Source organism: Dreissena polymorpha, chromosome 6 (genome assembly GCF_020536995.1).
Source record: "Dreissena polymorpha isolate Duluth1 chromosome 6, UMN_Dpol_1.0, whole genome shotgun sequence".
Taxonomy (NCBI): domain Eukaryota; kingdom Metazoa; phylum Mollusca; class Bivalvia; order Myida; family Dreissenidae; genus Dreissena; species Dreissena polymorpha.
In genome coordinates, this window is record NC_068360.1 from 65,338,644 (window position 1) to 65,358,631 (window position 19,988).

The 19,988-nt window shown below is 36.4% G+C and overlaps 1 protein-coding gene across 9 annotated transcripts in view; it reads left to right on the plus strand.

Moving 5' to 3' along the window:
* Window positions 1-19,690, plus strand: part of LOC127834601 (alpha-mannosidase 2-like) — a 31,604-nt gene extending 11,914 nt beyond the window's left edge. For 6 of the 9 annotated variants that reach the window (XM_052360609.1, XM_052360613.1, XM_052360604.1 and 3 more), the window contains exons 2-5: window positions 9,921-10,361; window positions 14,503-14,621; window positions 15,118-17,322; window positions 18,657-19,690. In XM_052360609.1, coding sequence (XP_052216569.1) covers window positions 9,932-10,361; window positions 14,503-14,621; window positions 15,118-17,322; window positions 18,657-19,139 — 3,237 coding nt within the window. In that variant the 5' untranslated portion in view covers window positions 9,921-9,931 and the 3' untranslated portion in view covers window positions 19,140-19,690. Of the gene's footprint in view, window positions 1-773; window positions 917-4,682; window positions 4,795-4,923; window positions 4,964-9,920; window positions 10,362-14,502; window positions 14,622-15,117; window positions 17,323-18,656 lie in introns of those variants that run through there. The other 3 variants (XM_052360611.1, XM_052360607.1, XM_052360605.1) reach the window with 3 other exon arrangements.
* The last annotated feature ends 298 nt before the right edge of the window (window positions 19,691-19,988 follow it).

The window sequence follows — 19,988 nt, forward strand, 5'->3', positions numbered from 1 at the left end:
AAACCATCGCCCGTGCCCCCCCCCAACCCCCCCCCTATTTTTTTTTTTTTGAGATCATCTCACAAATGACCACCACACCCTCACACTATACCCCCCCCCCACCCCACCCCCTCCCCAATTTTTTTTTAAAACGGTTAAAAAACAAAACTATTTATTTTGATTATTTTATGTTTGAAATACCGTCCAAACCATCGCACCCAAGAATCCCCCCCACCCCCCCTCCCCCCACCCGAATCCCCCCCCCCCTATTTTTTTTTTTAAGATCATCTCACAAATTACCACCACACCCTCACACTATACCCCCCCACCTCACCCCCCCCCCCAATTTTTTTTTATTAAACGGTTAAAAAACACAAATATTTATTTTTATTATTTTATGTTTGAAATACCGTCCAACCATCGCACCCAAGAATCCCCCCCCCCACCCCCCCCCCCCCTACCCCCCGGTTTTTTTTTTCCTTTTTTTCGCATTTTTGGAAGAAAATGTAATAAATGTCCACACCCCCACACAATGCACCGCTCTTCACTCCATCCCTCCCTCCTTTGTGATTGAAAATGAGAGTCCCTTCACCTTTAAAAAGAAAATAGATGAGCGGTCTGCACCCGCAAGGCGGTGCTCTTGTTAAACATTGCAGTTACTGCGTATAGAAAGTGACACTTGACAAACATAGCGTGAAGATGAATGTGTAAGCCTTTTCAGTCGTTCCTTATATATTGATCCCTAAGTAAACACGTGCAAAGTCAATCTAAGCGTAGATCTTACACGTTGGCTGAGCTACACTGACAGCTTTTAGTATAATGAAAGTGAAATGCAATAGTAACTTGCATCGGTTTATTGTTGATTGTTTAAATCGGAATTACCAAGCTGATGGAATGCTGATGATCTCATAGCCTTGCATCACACGCGCATCGTTTGGTATGTAAATGCGCAATGAACAACGTCGAAAACTAGTTTTAAACCTTCATGAATATAATGTTCCCTGTATTAGATTAAAAAAATGGTTATCTGCAGTATATAGACCTGTTTGTTTGAACTATTTTCTCTTTAGTGTTGTTAACATTTAAATAAACAATTCTGTGCGGTCCTAGTCTTCATATATTATAGAATATTCCATTTTCTTCAACGACAAACAACAGACATTTAGACAATCACTTCATGATAAAAAAAAATGAAATTACATTACAGTCACATTGTTTTTGCTGTTAACACTGTTAACAGGGTGCAGAATCAACGGGTTTTTATGGGTTTACGCACGGGCTGGACAGAATGTAAACAAACCGTTAAGAACTTTATTTTTGCAATAATAAGTTATTGAAATTCATCTGCACAAATCTTTTGTGCATAACAGACAGTTTTTCTTGCAGTTTGTGCCGACATATTAAGGTATAAGAATAAATGCCTTGAATACGTCTAAAAATCGGTGACAAAATTTCACGTTGCGTGAAGCAAAACCGTACAAATGAATGCACTACACATAGAATGTTTGAACAAGAACGCATACTTATTAAATAAAGTAATGCTGATGTACTAGTATTTCACATTGCAATAAGAAGCGATAAAATATGTCTTTATGCACTAGTTGAAATTCTTAATAACAAATTTGTTAAAAAGTAATCGAAAAAAAGCACCACCTATGGTTCCCACAAAGTCACGTGATCCTGCACCCTGTTAAACACATTGCAAAAAATAATGCGTCGTAAAGAGAAGGTCTCATTACACTCGAAAAACGCTTTGGTAGTTAAATACTCAACATTAGAACTCCAAATCGTTCTGTGTTTATTGTCCTATAAACAACGCATACATAAATCAGCCGTGCTCTAGGCAAACCGGGCTTAATGCATGTTCGTAAAATGTCGTGCCAGATTATCCTGTGCAGTTCGCACCGGGACGACACTTGACGCGCTTACGGAATTTTTCGTTTTAAGGACGATTTTTCCAAAGAAAAAGTCGGAAAGTGTTGTCCCTTAGAGGCATGTGTAGACTTTACAGTCTATTCTTGGCCGACACTTAATGCACTTGTATTTAGCCCGGTTTTCTCAGAACGCGACTTTATTTTAAATTCACATTTACATGACCGTCTTTATAATAGATTATCATAGGCTAATTCTGATTGGAAGAGACGGAGAGGCGCAAGACCATTCTGCGCTCGTCCTGTTAGAAACTAAGACAAACTTTATATATTGACTTCTACTATATAAATTGTCTGATGTTTTTGTTAATATGTGTTTAAAAAGTTTAAGACAATTTCTCATACGATATGCAACTCTTGCCAATTTGTATAGAATAATATTTTTTCAAAACCACTCTCAGATGACAAGTTGCAAGATCGCGTTTTGTCTGACCAAGTACAGACCTTAATTGCTCAAAGTGTCCCATATTTCGCTTTTATTGTTGCCCGATTAGTTGTTAGGCTGCCATAAAACCAATTGTAGTGTTGCAATAACAACATCTGCACGCAAACTATCCCGGGGCAGTATGGACTAAATGATTGGACGTTACATTTTACAGTTTTCTCTTTCGCACTCAAAAGCACAATGACATAATCAGAGGGCGTTTACACCAGCAAAAACATGAATAAACAACAGATTTAACATTTTAATTAATGTATGCTACGAATTCGCAAAACATAGGTCCCATGTTCGAACCGCAGTGTCAGGTGTATGATAACATTTGCTTTTCTACTTTATTTTTATTTTTATGTTGTTATTGAACTGTTTCGCTCCTATTGAACACATGACTTTAAACTTATTCGCTAACAAAACTTTCGTAATAACGCTTCAGCACTCGACCGGATAGATAATATTAGCCGGAAGCTTATATATAAAACATCCTGTTCGATACATACAATTACATAACAGGACGTTATTAGATCCCCTTATTCCATAAGGCGGATGGTGATACTGTGTGAATATTTCATTGTTCGATAAAAACGCATTGTAGTGAAAATCTACTCGAATTATATATATATACACTCATTATTTATCTAAAAATTGAGTAGAGTTCCCGCTTCTATGGACTTGTTCGTTTTAAGGTAGTCTCCTCTAAACGAGCATGCAGTCTAAGTGGAAAGTATCGTTCCGGATTGGCCTTTGCAGACAGCACAGTCTTATCTACGACGACACTTAACACACATGTATAAAGCCAAGTTTACGCAGAACGATGCTTAATAAATGTCATTGAGATCGATAGTTAATGATGCTGCGAGTGGCCATATTTGCGGACATTGATAAAGTGACACGGACAACTAGCAGGTACTCAATGAAGCCTATTGATAACTAACGAGCGGAAATTGATTCAGCACTCGCGTGTTTGCGTTTCTTTGATTACACGTAACTATGGAAATAAATGCAATTGCGCGCGTGTTTCTTTTGGAGTGATATTTATTTGTGGTAGCTTAACTTCTGATGGAAATATGGAAATAATGGTGGTTCATTAACGAAATCGGCATGCATGCTCGTATGTTCAATTGACGCGTCCATTTAATTAATAGATCTCTAACATGAATTGGTATTGGACATTACTTGCAATGAACGAGAAAGAAAGTAAATGCTAAAGAAGTGAGTATATAGTTTAAATTTAAGTTTTATTCAAGCATTCAATGACAAAATGAGAATACTCAACTGTGCACTATTTTTTGTAAAGATTTCAATGATTCCATCGGATGAAAAAGGGTTGCAATACGTCTTATATAAATAAATGATCTTTATGTTTGTATAAAGTTAACAATACGTATTAAATATTAAAAGGATCAATGGAAAATGACGTGCACGTGATAGCAGTAAACATAAGAAGCGAACTTAGGAATTAATACACAGGAGAGTGGTATTGTTACTTCAAGTGGTAATAGTGAAAGGCCATTAATTGGGTCAATATCTCCCGATGAAAATTGATTATTGGCCTATTAAGAATGACAGGATCGTGCATATTTGAAGTTGAAATGGATCATTGAGGTTAAACAGTGTTTATATTTACAGAAATCAGAATCGTTGATTGCAGAGTGCTTAAAGAAGAGTGATGCATCTTGTAAATAAGTATAGTCGTATAGTATGTGTTCACTCCATTACTCGATAATTGACTTATTGTGAATTGTTAAAGGGTCCGTCAACCACGAATGACGAAAAAAAAAGTTATAAAATACAGTATTTTTTTACAATTATTAGTTACTTTATATTGATTAAAATATAACGACTGGTATATTACATTGCTTGATAAAAGTTCATATTTTAAGGATGTTCGGTAATAAAATTTCGCGATGTGAAATCGAAAGTACATCGCGAAAATAAGTGGCATAACGATATACACACTAAACATAGCGCAAGTAGATTGATTATTTTGTATATAAAATATATACAATCCACTACGCAGGCACAATTTGCATTCCTGGGTTTACCACGTGACGATGATGATCAATCTACTTGCGTTATTTATAGCTTACTGGTATTTACCTGGTACATGTACCCAGTTAAATGTTATACCGAATATACTTAAAATGTGAAATTTAACAACTTTTTTTTACAAGTAATGTACTCTACCAGTCGTGATATTTTAATCAATATAAACTAATTATTGTACAAAAATGTGGTATTTTAGAAGTTTTCTTTTTTCGTCATTCGTGGTTGACGGTCCCTTTAACATTTAAACTGTTGTTGCGTACGTTTAGTTAAGCGATGTTTCAACTGATAAGTTGAACATGTCTAGTATGCGGAAAGGTTATCTTGTATCAGCATTTCGTTTACAACATGCGGAATTGTTTTAGTTTAGCTCTAACAAAAGGACGTGATATCCTGACTACGGTACCGTAATGTTGTGAATTTATTTCATGAAATTCGTTTAAAGTATGATTGTTTAAAGTATGATTGTTTATTCGCTTTACATGTGTATATAATAATTAGAAAATACGAGCTGCATATAATAGGGGTTTAAATTTACTCTTCGCTATGGACCTTATGTCACCAAAACAAGGTTAAGAACAATATTATATTAATACTAAACTATGAATTCAAACAATATCAAACCATACATATTCAAGTAATGTTGATTGATTTGTTCTCCTTGTTAATTTAGCAATCATGCACAGGAAAACTACAAACCTATTTCGTAATTAGGTTAATGAAATCATACTGTGCTATTTAATGCGTTTGCAGATAATATCAATGACTTGTATGTCAAAACCTTCCTGTATTACGGTAAGCATTACACCGACTTGGGATTTAAATAGTTGGATGTTTTTATATAATATTTTAGTATTTACATTTGAATATGATCACATATTATAACTTAACAACTTAGCTTAAACAAGAAATTTATGAGCCTTGATCAGGGAAAATCGGACTTAATGTTCAATGCAGTTTGCACAGGCTCATCAGGGACGACACTTTCCGCTTTTTACGGAAATTGTCGTTTAACGTAAATCTGTCAAAATGAAAAACAAGGTTTAAGCCGAAAGTGTCGTCCCTTATTTCCCTGTGTGAACTGCACAAGTTAATCTGGAATGACACTATATGCACATTCACACAGAACCGTTTTATTTCAGCACTTTTGTGACGTTTGTGATGATTTTCAGTATGCGAATTATATTATATAACATTCTTCGTGCATAGTTCTTTTTCGGTGTATTATTATACTCACGTAAACATTTATAAACCTAAAGTATGCGTCAAATGTATGTTACAGCAACTGCATATGTGTCTTGACATACGATCTGATGTATACAGTACTATAAATTGTGCAATTTGATTCTTAATTGTTTTCTTTGGTATTATAAATCAACTATCCTAACGTGTGTGCCTAACGTGTCGTCCCAATATAACATGTGAAGTCCACGCACCAAGCAGTTAATATGATTACTAATCAATATAACGCGTTGACAATTTAGTATTGATAATTTACTTATAAGATATGACAGGATAGTGCATGCTTGAAGTTGGAATCGGAAATTTTCCAAAAGCAAAGGAGGGAGGGAGTTAGAAAGAGCGCATGCGGGAACGTGAAGTCGTTTTTTTCCCAACATGATTTATCATTTTCATATATTAATTATATTTATACCCGAAAGTAACAGCTTATATTAATACCTGTAGACACTGGCTGCAGAGAAATATCGCTGTTCGTGTTTTTTGTGTAACTTTTTAATCAGTAAACATCAGCCCGGGTTTAATAATTAAAGCAACGACCAAAAACAAGTTCAACGGATGAATATGTGTTCGCTAAATGGGTGAAATATAAAGTATTTTGCATTTAGTCTTATTTTCAGGGGGCTTAAAAACTACCAATAAAGTTATGTGCTTGTCTTTACACATTTTCCCGCATGTGCTCAAAAAGCTGACACTTCTTCTTACAATTATAGTTGACTATTAGATAATACAACATGATTGATTATCTTGAGAAATGGAAAATGTCACAATTCACTTTTTAAAATATTTCCTTCATTGAATACGAATGCATATGAAACTTTTAATAATTGTTTGGCTTCGTCCTAGTTTTTGTTGTTGCTGTTGTGTGTTTTTCAAGCGTGAGAACCAGATTTGAAAACCATGAAATTAAAAACAAAAATACATAATAGAACTCCCAGAGTCAATAAACTCCTGCAAAGGAGATTATCAATATTTAAATAAAAGTGTTAAAACTACTACTTTGTTTACAATTTAAAGCCCTCATGTATGCACATATACGTTATGTATAGATGTAAAATGATAATGTCACTGTAAAGAAGTTTTCGCTATGAAAAGTTGCCTCTGGGTATGAAATGTTTAATATTTTCAAGCCACATCGGCTATGAATACGAATAAGTTAGTTTTACCGACTGCGTATTGGGAAAATATAAATCAATTTCGTACGTACGTTGATTTAATCCTAACGTGTTTTAGCAGGTTTAACCGAGTGTGAAGCTGTTAGTAACTACCTTTGTTACGGCAACATCGAAATGAGATTTAAACATTAAAACGTATGTATAACAAAATTGTATTATATACATTTTGAATTTGATCACAAATTGAAACTTAAGATTTCATCCTTATCCGGTTTAAGAAAGTAATATTATGTGCTTTAAGTTTCGTCAAAGACAAGTCCGTGCAGTACCGCCCAGGATTATCAAGGACGACACTTTCCGCTTTTATGGACCTTTTCGTTTTACAGAAGTATCTTCTAAACGAAAATCCAAGTTCTGGGCGAATAAATGTCGTCCCTGATAAGCCAGTGCAGAACTCATAGGGACATCCGGGGCGGCACTGTACTCATATACGACTTTAACTTTGAAATTGTGAATTTTTCGTTCCAAGATGGTACCATTCCTAAAGGTCCATCCTATTGTATTTATATTTCGCAGTTGGTACGTTACGCCAGAGAATGTTCATGCATTAAAGATTTTAATGATAGTATATTAACAAAACAATTGCTAAAACAATGTTTTTTGTATCATAAAATTTGGAATTATTAATGGAATTACCATTTTATATGTTTGATTCTTAAATATTCAGTCACCAAAGCTGGTGTTATTGGTAATTCGATTTTACAGTACTGCGCCTTTAATATATATATTTTTTTTACAGTACTGCCTCTTTAATTATATCGAAATTTGTCACGGCATCGCTTCTAAATTCCGTCTACTACACACTTTCACTGTTCAGAACTACATTGATTTTTAGACGTCATCGTGTCATTGCTTCTATATAACGACACACTTTCGCTGTTTTAGGCTACTTGCATACCGGGTAGGTCATTTTGTTTATAGCGTTAAACTTTAATAATATTTTCTTTCTGACAGGCGTTTCTTGTTTGATTTAATTTTTATTTTATTTTTTAGCAGTCACATAAACAACCAAGCTATGTAATATGGATCTTTTACACCCATTATTGCTGCTTTTTCCTGTATTTGCACGATGATGATCTGAATTATTAACTTTATGATGCTATATTCTTAAATCTTTTCTAAAAAGAAGGGATGCAGTTTACACTTGTTCGTAATTTCATTCATCGTTCCTCGAAATGTTGTAACTCTGTTGCCCTGGTCACTTTTCTACCATTGAGTAATTAAATGGTAATTAAAGTGAATGCGTTTTAATTCCCTTGTACTCTTGTTTAATTTGAATTGCAATGCTATGAGGTTAAATTTTATTTACACTTATATGTATCATGAATATTGATTGGTCAAAAAGTGAGGCTGAGCGCTCTAAAACCGGTTTAAACCCCCAATGCTTTTCATTGACGAAGTTGTCATATTTATTAACGTGCGGAAAAGTTCAAGAAAAACAACATAGAGTACAACAAGATTTATGGTGGCTAATACTAATCTAACTAACTTACCTGGACGTTAGTATCTGACTAACTTACCTGGACGCTGCCGCTATGCACGTACACACTGTATAATCTGATAGATAGATTTGTGTAAACCAATAATTGCTTATTAATAATTATGCAACATAATTACATATAGATGTTTGTATACATAACAGTTATTTATGTTATCATTCAACATAATTGCACGAAGATATTTTGTGCATAACAATAATGCTGTTATTTGATTTGAACAATCTCAACCTCCGCGCAGAGATTTGACGGTAACCAGCATAGCTGGATCAAATCCCTGGTTATTTGATTTGAACAGTTTTTCTCACTGCTGGACAAGTGAATTTGCAATTATTTTATGTTGAACATTTTATTCACTGAAAAAAGTTGTTTTACTAAATGCCATTGTTTTAATAACCATAAAACGTTTATATACGGATGAATTGGCACTATTTTAGAGAAATCAACTGTATAATATACTTTAGTCGGGAATTACGGTACACGTCTTTCATGCACTCGTCTTCGCTAAACATTTTTTGATAAACGTTTGCGCGGATTACGCTTGAAGTCGTTAACTTGTGTTTCGTACAACTAGCTACGCTATGCAGTCCGCACAGGCTTATTCTTGGACGACACTTTCCGCCTAGACTTGATTTTCGTTTAGAAAAGGCTGCCTTTTAACGAAAAATCCAAAAACGCGGACTGTGTCGTATCTGTGCGGACTGCACGAGATAATCTAGGACGACACTTTACGCACATGCATTAAGACCGGTTTTCCTTAAGCGCGACTCAAAGATTTATTTCATCAATCATATCTTCATGTATCAGTCGATTATCGGTTAGGATTTGTCTTGTTTTAATGTGCATTTCGGATAAGAATGTTGTTCAAGTGTTTATGTATTGTTTTATGGAAACCTTGTAAAAAACACACGCAATAATGCTGTGGTGTTAAAAATAACAAACTTGTTAAATGGTGGATCATAGAACAAAACATCAGTGCGCTCCTTTTTATGTCCCCCACCCACTATAGTGGGGGACATATTGTTTTTGCACTGTCTGTCTGTTGGTCTGTTGGTCAGTTTGCTCCAACTTTAACATTTGCAATAACCTTTTCAATATTCAAGATAGCAACTTGATATTTGGTATGCATGTGTATCTCATGGAGCTGCACATTTTGAGTGGTGAAAGGTCAAGGTCATCCTTCAAGGTCAGAGGTCAAATATATATGGCCAAAATCGCTCATTTTATGATTACTTTTGCAATATCGAAGATAGCAACTTGATAATTGGCATGCATGTGTATCTCATAGAGCCGCACATTTTAAGTGGTGAAAGGTCAAGGTCATCCTTCAAGGTCAAAGGTCCAAAAGGTTCAAAGCGGCGCAGAAAAGAACATAGTGTTTCTGACAAACACATGCCGCACATTTTGAGTGGCGAAAGCTCAAGGTTAAGGTCATCCTTCAAGGTCAAAAGTAAAAAAAAAATCAAAGCGTCGCAAAAGGGGACATAGTGTTTCTGACAAACACATTTCTTGTTGTTTATAAACCTGAAAAACATTACACGTGAAGACAGAGGTAGCCATGGGAACATTTATATATCAACAGGATTACACGTGTTTTCATTCACCTTTTTTGTTTCAGACGACATAAACATGCGGCGCCAAATTCCATGGCGGAAGTTGAAGGTGGCGGTGTTCATATTGGTTGCGGCGCTGATTGCACACAGCTTATGGATGATGACCGGAATTTACAAAACTGCGCCGCCGCAAAACGGGGACTATATTCTCAAAGCGCATGGGCATATTTTGCCGCATTTTGAAAAAGTGAAAGTAGTCCGGACGAAGAACGTTTGTCATAAAATAAAGCCATGGACCGGCAAGCTCTCTACGTTTGATCTACCTGCTGAGACAGACTACACTTTAGATGCAAACGGTCGATACAAAATTCCCCCCGAATTCTACGATGCAGACGAGAATACGGCGACACGTGACGACAAAGTTAACGTGGTTCTCGTGCCGTTTTCTCACGCTGATCCAGGTTATGGAATGACCTTTGAAGGCTACTACACGCAGCGGTTTAGTCGTAAGTCTTGAGCCTGTGCGTTTAGTGGCGTCACATACTAGCTTGTGCAGTTCTCACACTCTAATTATAGACGACACTTTCATCTTGTATGGTATGTTTCGTGTATAGGAAGTCTTATTCAGTTGCGAAAATCCAGTCAAGGCGGAAACTGTCGTCCCTAATTTGCCCGTGTGGACTGCTCAGGCTAACCTGGGAAGACGCTACGCAGATTCATTAAGCCCCGTTTTCCAAGAGCGAGGCTCATGTAATTATGAAATTGTTTTAATTAAAGGGCACATGTTCCACATGAACTCATGCGTACATAATATTGCACATAAGTTCGGTTACATATACCAACGTATAGGGTACATAATATTGCACATCAGTTCGTTTACATATACCAACGTATAGGGTATGTCGGTTGTGATTGTTACTCATGCGTACATAATATTGCACATAAGTTCGGTTGGATATACCAACGTATAGGGTAGGTCGATCAGTTCGGTTACATATACCAACGTATAGGGTAGGTCTGTAGTGATTGTTTACATGTTTTTCACCAATAAATGGTCACATGTAAGAGTAGGAAACCAAACAGATATTACTATACTGGTATAGTTAAAAAAGATAGGAAGTAGGCGCTACTAAAAACCTAATGAAATAAAATAACGACACATTACTATTTTCGGATTAAAGGTAGACATATTTGATAAAAATATTCTAATTTTGTAATTCTTTAAGATTGTGTTGGTTAAACTGGTAGGCTTCGGAGTCTGAAACTAACTTACAGTGTAAGATGTTATAGATTTATTCAATATTTTGCTATTTCAAATTAAATTGAAAAATAAAATAAAAATTTTACATGGTACGATAACATATATGACATGACAGTTAGGAAAAACGCTGTCGTCATATAAGCCGCGTTCTAGGAAAACTGTGCTTAATGCATGTGTGTATGTGTCGTCCCAGGGGGCCGTTTCATAAACGATCAAACGGCAATATAAAACTTACGAGAGAATTTTGTAATCTTTATAAGCACAGGAACTAGCTCGCCATGCTCATCGAATATATACGGCGCTAGAGGTACCAATACAATTAATTAAGTACTGAAAATGTATAATCATATGATATGGACTTTATCAATTATGCATCTTCGAAAAATGTATCGTATCGTAAATGTGTACTAAAATGTTTATTGAAGCGGTTTCCAGATCAGTATGAGCAGTCCGCCTGTGCATTTTCCACCTTAACTGGACTTTCGCGAAAACGAGATTTCTTTTAAACGAAAATTACCATAAAAGCGGAAAGTGTCGCCCCTAGTTAGCCTGTGCGGACTGCACAGGCTTATCTGATACAACCGCTTTTGCATTTAGTCCAGTTTTCACAGAACGAGGCTTATATAGCCACTGTAACATAACTATGAATAGTATTGGAACCGAATACGAGTATTTGAACCGAATAAATAGTATTCGAACCGAGTGAATATTGGAACCGAATGAATAGTAATAGCACCGAATTTAAACTTCAAGATCTCTTGAACATTAATTGTCTCAATGTGTTAGTTTTTGGATGTCAGCTTGCATAAAGAATACCCATTCAACTTCCTGTTTTCAATAAATAACCACTATAACTACTACTAATAAAAGGTCGCTATTTTTTGGAACTCATGATCGTATTTCTTTGGATGCACTGAGAAAAAACTACACTCTGATGTATTTAACTTTATTGTGATACTATTAAAATCTTTTATATTTAAAATGAAATACAAAAATGCATACCAACCTTTCCTCACTTTATTGAATACCTAAATACGAGAAAAAAATTGAATCTGAGATTGCCCTCGTAAAAAATAAATATGAACAATACCAAAAAAAAATGGATTCAATTTAGGTGAATCATACATTCTACAAACCACAAATAATGCTACCCAGACAAATTTTATGGCAAAACAATTTAATTAAAGAAAAAATCCTTCTAAAAACAAAAACAAATACTTACAACAATTCCATTGAAACAAATCTTGTTGTAAAATATTTTCTTTACTTTTTCTAGATACAAAACTTTATGTTTAGTAAATATAAATTATTAGTTTTAAGTTTTTGCTATAAATCACAAAGCTCTTTATATAACATTGGCAATGTAAACAATTTTTAAAATATAATCACGCATACGCTAAATATTTGATATGTTATAGTTCAAAATGTACATTATTATCATACACTTTCTTATGTTTTTCCGTATTCTAGTAATTATGGATGTAAACTACAATGTAAAGAAATGTGAAAAATAAATGAGAAAAAAAAATGATCGTATGATATAACATGGCACTAGTATATCTTACATGTTACTAAATGTCAACGTGAGCCATTATATCTTACATGTTACTAAATGTCAACGTGAGCCGTTATATCTTCCGCTGTAGACCATCGCACACTTGTCATCATATCGTCAACAGCATCAAATATTAATGGAATACCCACGCATGTAAGTTGAGCCTGGTATTGATCAATGAACGATAATGTGCTTTCATGTCAAAGGACTTGCAGGTTGTTGTGTTCAATAGCAATGAAAACCTACCACGAAACACATGAACGAATGTGAAAGGGAAAGCTAATTTTCTCGCCGCGACGTTGGCGTCCAAGTTAGTTTTGCATTTTTGGTTAATTTCTCAGATACGGCTTGATGGTTTTTATTCAAACTTAGAACACGTTTTCCCCCTTTTAAAAGTAACTCATAGCCCAAGTTCGGTACTTTTATTTGAATTGTCAAAAAGGGGCGATTTTCAACTTAAGAATGGCTTGGCGGATTTCGTTAAAAATGTAACATTCATCGACCCCATAGGCTAAGTGTTGAAACTCTTGCTGAAAAAGTTGTCAAATGGCCTTTTATACTTAGAAATGTGCATTAATACAAAAAGGGCGTTACAGTTTTCGGTAAGTTTATTCCCTATTCAGACATATTGATATGATCACATAGGCCAAGTTTTATAAGTTTATTTCGCCCCCTTGGTGCAAAAAGATATTATGTGACATTGAAATTAGAAAGCACATGGTACTGTTTTCACCAATGGGGCGATTTGGAAATGTGTATTAATGAAGGGTATTTAACGATTTGAAATTTTAGATATACATTTAAGCTATGTTGACCGCTTACTGCTAATCAAACATAAACTTGTACCAAGACTACATCACCTTCTCATGGGAAAACGTATGGGATACGCCGGGTCATTGTCAAGGTCAAGGCCAATGTTACTAGAAATACCAAAAAAATTCACCCGAATCTTTCGATAACGCATTCAGTTTAAATGGTTAGCTAAAAATAACTCAATAACAAGTTTAGCTATTGTATTGAAACTGATCACAAAAAATGCAAATGTCAAGATCTTGCTTTGAATTGAACATGGGGTGTTTAGTCAAGGTCAGTGATAGTAGATATTTTGAAAGCATCGATAACAATTTCAAATACCACTTGAAGTTGATAAACATAATCATTTTGTCCAGGGATTGCGACGGTATGGATATGATAAAGGGCGAGGTTCCTCAGACTCCCTGTACCTAAATATCGAACAATGATTTCGGCGCAAGATCATAAGAGCGATTTGGGATGCAAGTGTATAAAAAACAATGCATGCTTGCATTATAGGCTAATTCGTTCTAAATAAAATGTCAGTGTATCTTATATTATATGAACAAAGTGGTTTTCGCTAAAAATCAAGATTACTGTCACTTTTAATGATTTTCAAATTAGACAAGTGTTCAATTATTTGAGCTAACATAACTTGCTTACGATTGTGTGTGCAATAGTTGGGTTCAGAAATACAGATAGAAACTCTGACTTGAACGAGAACTGTCGTACGCTCTGTCCTTTGAAAGCGCTTGTTAATATTTAATATTTTGTTCCTACACTTCTCTGATGTCGAAGATGATTTAAAATTTGATTAACGGATATTTAAATATTTATAAGAGGAAACAACCAGGGTCCACGAATAGGCAAACATAACATACATTATTATTCATGACCATATATTTGTAATAAACAACATAATGAACAAACGTCAAATAGTGTAGGCTCATTTTAAAAGACCGACAGTAACGATTAATTCAATTATTAATTTTAGTGACTTTAATAATCAATTTAATCCTTTCATAATTTTACCCGACAGAGGTGTTCCGGAACATGGTAAGCTTCCTGACGGAGAACCGGAACATGACGTTCCAGTGGGCGGAAGTAGTTTTTCTGGAACGCTGGTTCCGCGATATCCCCGACACCACCAAGCAACAGGTACTTACAAGTGATAAAGCGTCGGGTGTTTAACGCACGTTCATTTTGGCATAAATGCTGCGATGTTCGGGTAGAGGTCTGGTGAGGTTGGAATTGTACCAAATGTTTATATTGCAATGTCTTAAGTTTAAATTAATTCCAAGGCCTCTCGCAAACCCATGTCCTCTGTATCCAGAAAGAATAACTAAGGTAGTTAAAATAACCATGAGTAAGATCGAACCCGCGTTCTCTTGACACGCTATAACTACTAGCCTGACTAAAAGTATACTAAGTATGTATTTAATAAAGAACATCATATTGAATGTTATTTGTTGATTTAGATTTAATGATGTATTATATTGGTTTGATAAAATATAGTAAACATGTTTTATATATTCATCCTTTTAAATAAGACGAGAAATATCCATTGTTTTCTAATACATGATATTTTGTAATTAATTAACATAATTATGCTTTATGTATGAAAGTATTGAATGTAACCTGTCGTCTTGTTCAGGTGCGGGAGCTGATACGCCGAGGTCAGCTGGAGGTGGTTCTGGGCGGCTGGGTAATGCCTGACGAGGCGGTTACACACTACCAAATTGTCATCGACCAACTCATCGAGGGACACCAGTGGATCGAGGAAAACCTGGGAATCAAGCCCGTCAACGCCTGGATAAACGACCCTTTTGGGTATTCATCCACGATGCCGTACCTTTGGAAAAAGTCCGGGATCGAAAACATGGTGATTTTGCGAATTCATCAAGCGATTAAGGCGACGCTCATGCGCAAACGCGCGATGGATTTCATGTGGCGGCCATATTGGAGTTCCGATGACGCAAATGATATTCTGACAAATCTTATGCCGTATCCCGGGTACTGGAACGGGGATGTGTGCGGTCCGGACCAGAACGTATGCAAACAGTTCAATTTTTTGCACATGATGACGTCATCAGAAGCCGTGCCAGTTACGGACGCTAACGTCAAGGATTTGGCGGAGAAATTGTACAAGGCATACAGATTTACTTCTAGATTGTATGGTTACGATAATCTCGTGATTTTCATAGGCGAAGACGCTTCTTACGATCTAGCAAACGCGTTTCGAGACACGCATTCCAATTACGGCAAAATTATGCAATATATAAACGCAAAATCGGACTGGAAGATGAATATCAAGTTTGGGACGGTCAAGGACTATTTTGAAAGTATTCGTAAGGTCGAGTCTAAGTTACGGAATACAAAAAGCCCGGACAAGTCATTTCCAGTTTTAAGCGGTGACTTTTTTCCTTACTCAGATTTTGAAAACGACACGTGGACGGGATATTTTACAACGCGCATCTGGATGAAACGGTTTACGCGCGAAATTGAGCCGCTAATCCGCGCCGCCGACATGTTCAGCGTCTCGGCCTTCCACCAATGCACGAAATTCAAAGCAGGCTGCGCCGAAATATCCAAAGCCTATAAAGATATCATGGGTAAGCTGCGAAACGCCAGACGGGACGTTGGAATGTTTCAGCATCACGACGGGATCACTGGTACGTCACTTCCGTTCGTTGTTTCTGACTACGAGGAGCGGCTTACCAACGCGTTCCGACAGGCGCGGGAGGCGCTGGCGTCCACTCTTTCTCTCTTGCTCACGAATGGATCAATAAGCTCGACGACGGCACTGAAAAACAGCGTCAACAAGGATAGCCCGAGATCGCTGCTGTTGTTGAACGAATTGAAATTTCAGGGCGAACAACTGAAAATCGTAGTCGCGAATCCGGTTGAGCATGCGCGCGAGGACGTTGTAAGTGTATGCATCGCTCAGGGTCATGTAGTGGTGACGGAAGAGGAAGGAAACACAAAGCAGTACCAGGCGTCTGAATCCACCCATCCCACACATAGTGGGCTGAGTATTTTGTCGTTTCCTGTGAAACTGTTACCGTATGAGGTCCGGACATTCACAATCTCACGGACTGCAACAAGCCCGAAACACGCCGTTGAATCGAGCGTTTTAATTTTCGACGAAAAGAGCAAAAGCTCAACGAAATACATATCAATCGAAAACGATTTTATTGAAGTTCAGTTTGACTCAAGATCGGGCAGTCTAGAGAGCATAAACGACAAAAAGACTGGCAAATCTACGGTGGTGAGATCCAAGTTCTACAAATACATCCCGGGAAAGAGCGGCGCCTATTTGTTTGAGCCAAATGGTCCGGCCCAAGAGATCAATATTCTGTACGATTCAACGCCGAATATCAAGGTCACTAGTGGGATGGTTTTCTCCGAAGTCAGTTTGACCTACAAATCCGGATTTTCACAGAAATTCACCATATACAACGTTGATGACGTCAAGGCGACGTCGGTGTTCATCACTAACGAAATCGACCTGAATATAGAGCCGTCGCTGGTGAATACAGAAATAATCATGCGACTGCAAACGGACGTTGATAACGAGGACCTTTTCTTCACCGACCAGAACGGATTCACGCTGATGGGCAGGCGAAATAACAGACAGCGTCCGATTGAAACCAACTACTACCCCATGACAACAATGGCGATTCTAGAGGACAAGGGCAAGCGGCTTACTTTGCATTCCGCTCAGCCACACGGAGTTGCCGCCCTTGAGGACGGCTGGCTCGAGGTAATGCTCGACAGGAACGTGTTTAGGGACGATCGGAAAGGGCTGGGGCAGGGGGTCACCGAGCGTGTGCTAACGCGAACCGAGTTCGCCATACAGGTATTTATACATACGGGGTCGTGTTTCAGAAACATCTTATAAAAAAAATATTATCTTGATGTTATAAAATTGCCGTTTTTCTTAAATACATACTTTGTTTAGATATTTTCTTTCTTATCAACTCATGTTTTTGTCCGCTTTTTACTGAATGCTTTTCGTTCATACTTCATATAATTTTTTCAAAACGCGAATGAAATAATGTATCATGTGCTTTGCTCGATAAATAAATACGTTAAACGATGGAGTAAAGATCGTTATAATACAAGTATGTATACTTTGAGCAAATGCCGTGGATAGGCTACAAATAACATATATTTTTAAGTTTTAATCTTCTTTGTTTCTGGAATAACTTCTTGGGCCTATATTCACCTCTCGAATGAAGACTCAATCATGAAGAAAGCACATTAAAAGTGTTATGTTCTTTAAAGTGCTTTAATGTTAAGTATAACTTGGCATTTTCTTCCCTTTATTACAACGCACCGTCTAACTGTTTTATAAATACGGACTACAGTATAATATACATGTCATGTTGAATTTGGGGAGCGCATATGTTTCTAAATACAGTTTACGTCTATTAGCTTTTAATTCCTCTGCATGAGTCACTTTAAAGGGGCCTTTTCACAGATTTTTGCATTTTTTGAAGTTTGTCATTATATGCTTTATATTGATAATTGTAAACATTGGAAATAAAAAGCTCCAGTGAAATATCGTGAATAAAATTAATAAAAAGAAACAAAAAGTAACCCTAAACTGGGCTCGAACCACTGACCCCTTTAGTCCTGGAGTAAAAGTATAAAACATTTAGACCACTCGGCCATCCGCGCTCACGCAAGATAGAAAGTATTGTATACTATATATATGCAATCCTCGTAGTTTCACAAAATATAAAGACAACAACAGAACTCTCCAAATTATTCAATCGTTTCGCGTTGCAACGCTTTATGACTTTCAGGCTTTTACATCGTCAAAAGATGCATATATTGGCAATGTTAGAGCATGGTAAATGTTAAGTATTACTGTTTCCTCACAAATATCATAACTAAAACGAAAATTTGCGATTCTGAAACAACTTTTTTTTAAATTTTGTCAATTTACCAAAACGTGAAAAGGCCCCTTTAACACTTAAAATAGAACTTAAAATAAAATTAGAGATCTTTCTTACTTCATACAGTTTTTAATACATCATTGACAATACTGAAGGGCAGCAAAAATAATTAAACCTGAACAGCTTGCGAGTTGCCCGCAGGTTTGTCTGGTTATATGCTGGTTGCAAATAACCATTTGCTTTGCTTTTGAGTGGAAAAGGTTTCATAAATCATGTACGTATTTCACAGGTGGAGTACAAGGAGGCCACGGGTCCCGTAGTAGAGCCGCGTTTTACACACGCAACGCTAAATAGCATAGTCGTTAACGAGCATCTTCAAAACAAGTTGCTTACCTTCTCCTTAGAACAAACGGCCGAAACATTCAGCCCGAAGTTACAGATAGTTCAACTGAAATCATTCCCGTGTGATCTCACGTTTGCGGGACTTCGGCAATTAGTTTCGAATGATCTGGAATCACGAGGTACGAGCCTCGTTCTTCACCGGAAGTCTCCGCATTGCGGATTTCCGGTGGGAAAGGTACTGTGTTCGATGTCGAGTGAAAAAGTATTACTTTCGGATTACATACGTGCCTTAGGTGTGAACCAGTCAGTTTTTAACGTGACGGAGACTTCTCTTTCACACTTACATCACGTCAAGTCGTTGACGTTTAATGACGATATAGCTCCAACTTATGGGGAGCTCAGAAGTTTCCTGATACAATCAAAACATTAGAAATATTAGTGTTTGTGTTATATTGCATCTCGGTCTGGGAAGAGTGGGCTAAATGCAGGTGCGTTAAGTTTCACAGGACGAGACGTTACTCACATGCATTAACCCTTTGCATGCTGGGAAATTTGTTGTCTGCTAAAATGTCGTTTGCTGAATTTCTAAAAATTAGCATTTTTTTCGATTTTTTTTAAAAATAATACTATCAGAAGAGCAAACAATTTGGATCCTGATGAGACGCCACGTTCTGTGGCGTCTCATCTGGATCCAAACTGTTTGCAAAGGCCTTCAAAATTCGGTTCCAGCACTGAAAGGGTTAATACCAGTTTTTTCCCAGGCCGAGTCTCCATTATTGACTTGTCTGTTAATTGCTTGCATAGGTAAAACTATTATGTAGAAATTCCATTTTGAAATGATGTGATTGTGATTTGAAAAATCCGCTCAATTATACATTGTTGTTATAAAATGTATATTTATCTTGTAAATAGTTTTGTTCATATTGTATACATAATTTTATTGCCGGCAAATAAAAGTATACATTAAATATTTTGTTTAAATCCTGCTGTTGTTTTGGTTTGCATTCCCTAGTAAAAATATAATTCAAAGACGCTATTATTAATATTTTATTAAATTACTCTCATTTTTATTCGTTCACCTGTATATTAATGACTAACGTTAAAGGATGAATCGCATCAAAATATCTGACAGGACGTCCAAACACTATGGTTAATGCATGATACAATTCAACAAATTTAAAATTCTATTATTTTACTGGGTTATGTTTTATTGTATAAAATGGATAAACTTGTAAACATATCTTCAAAGAAACATTCGACATATTATGGACGAAGAATA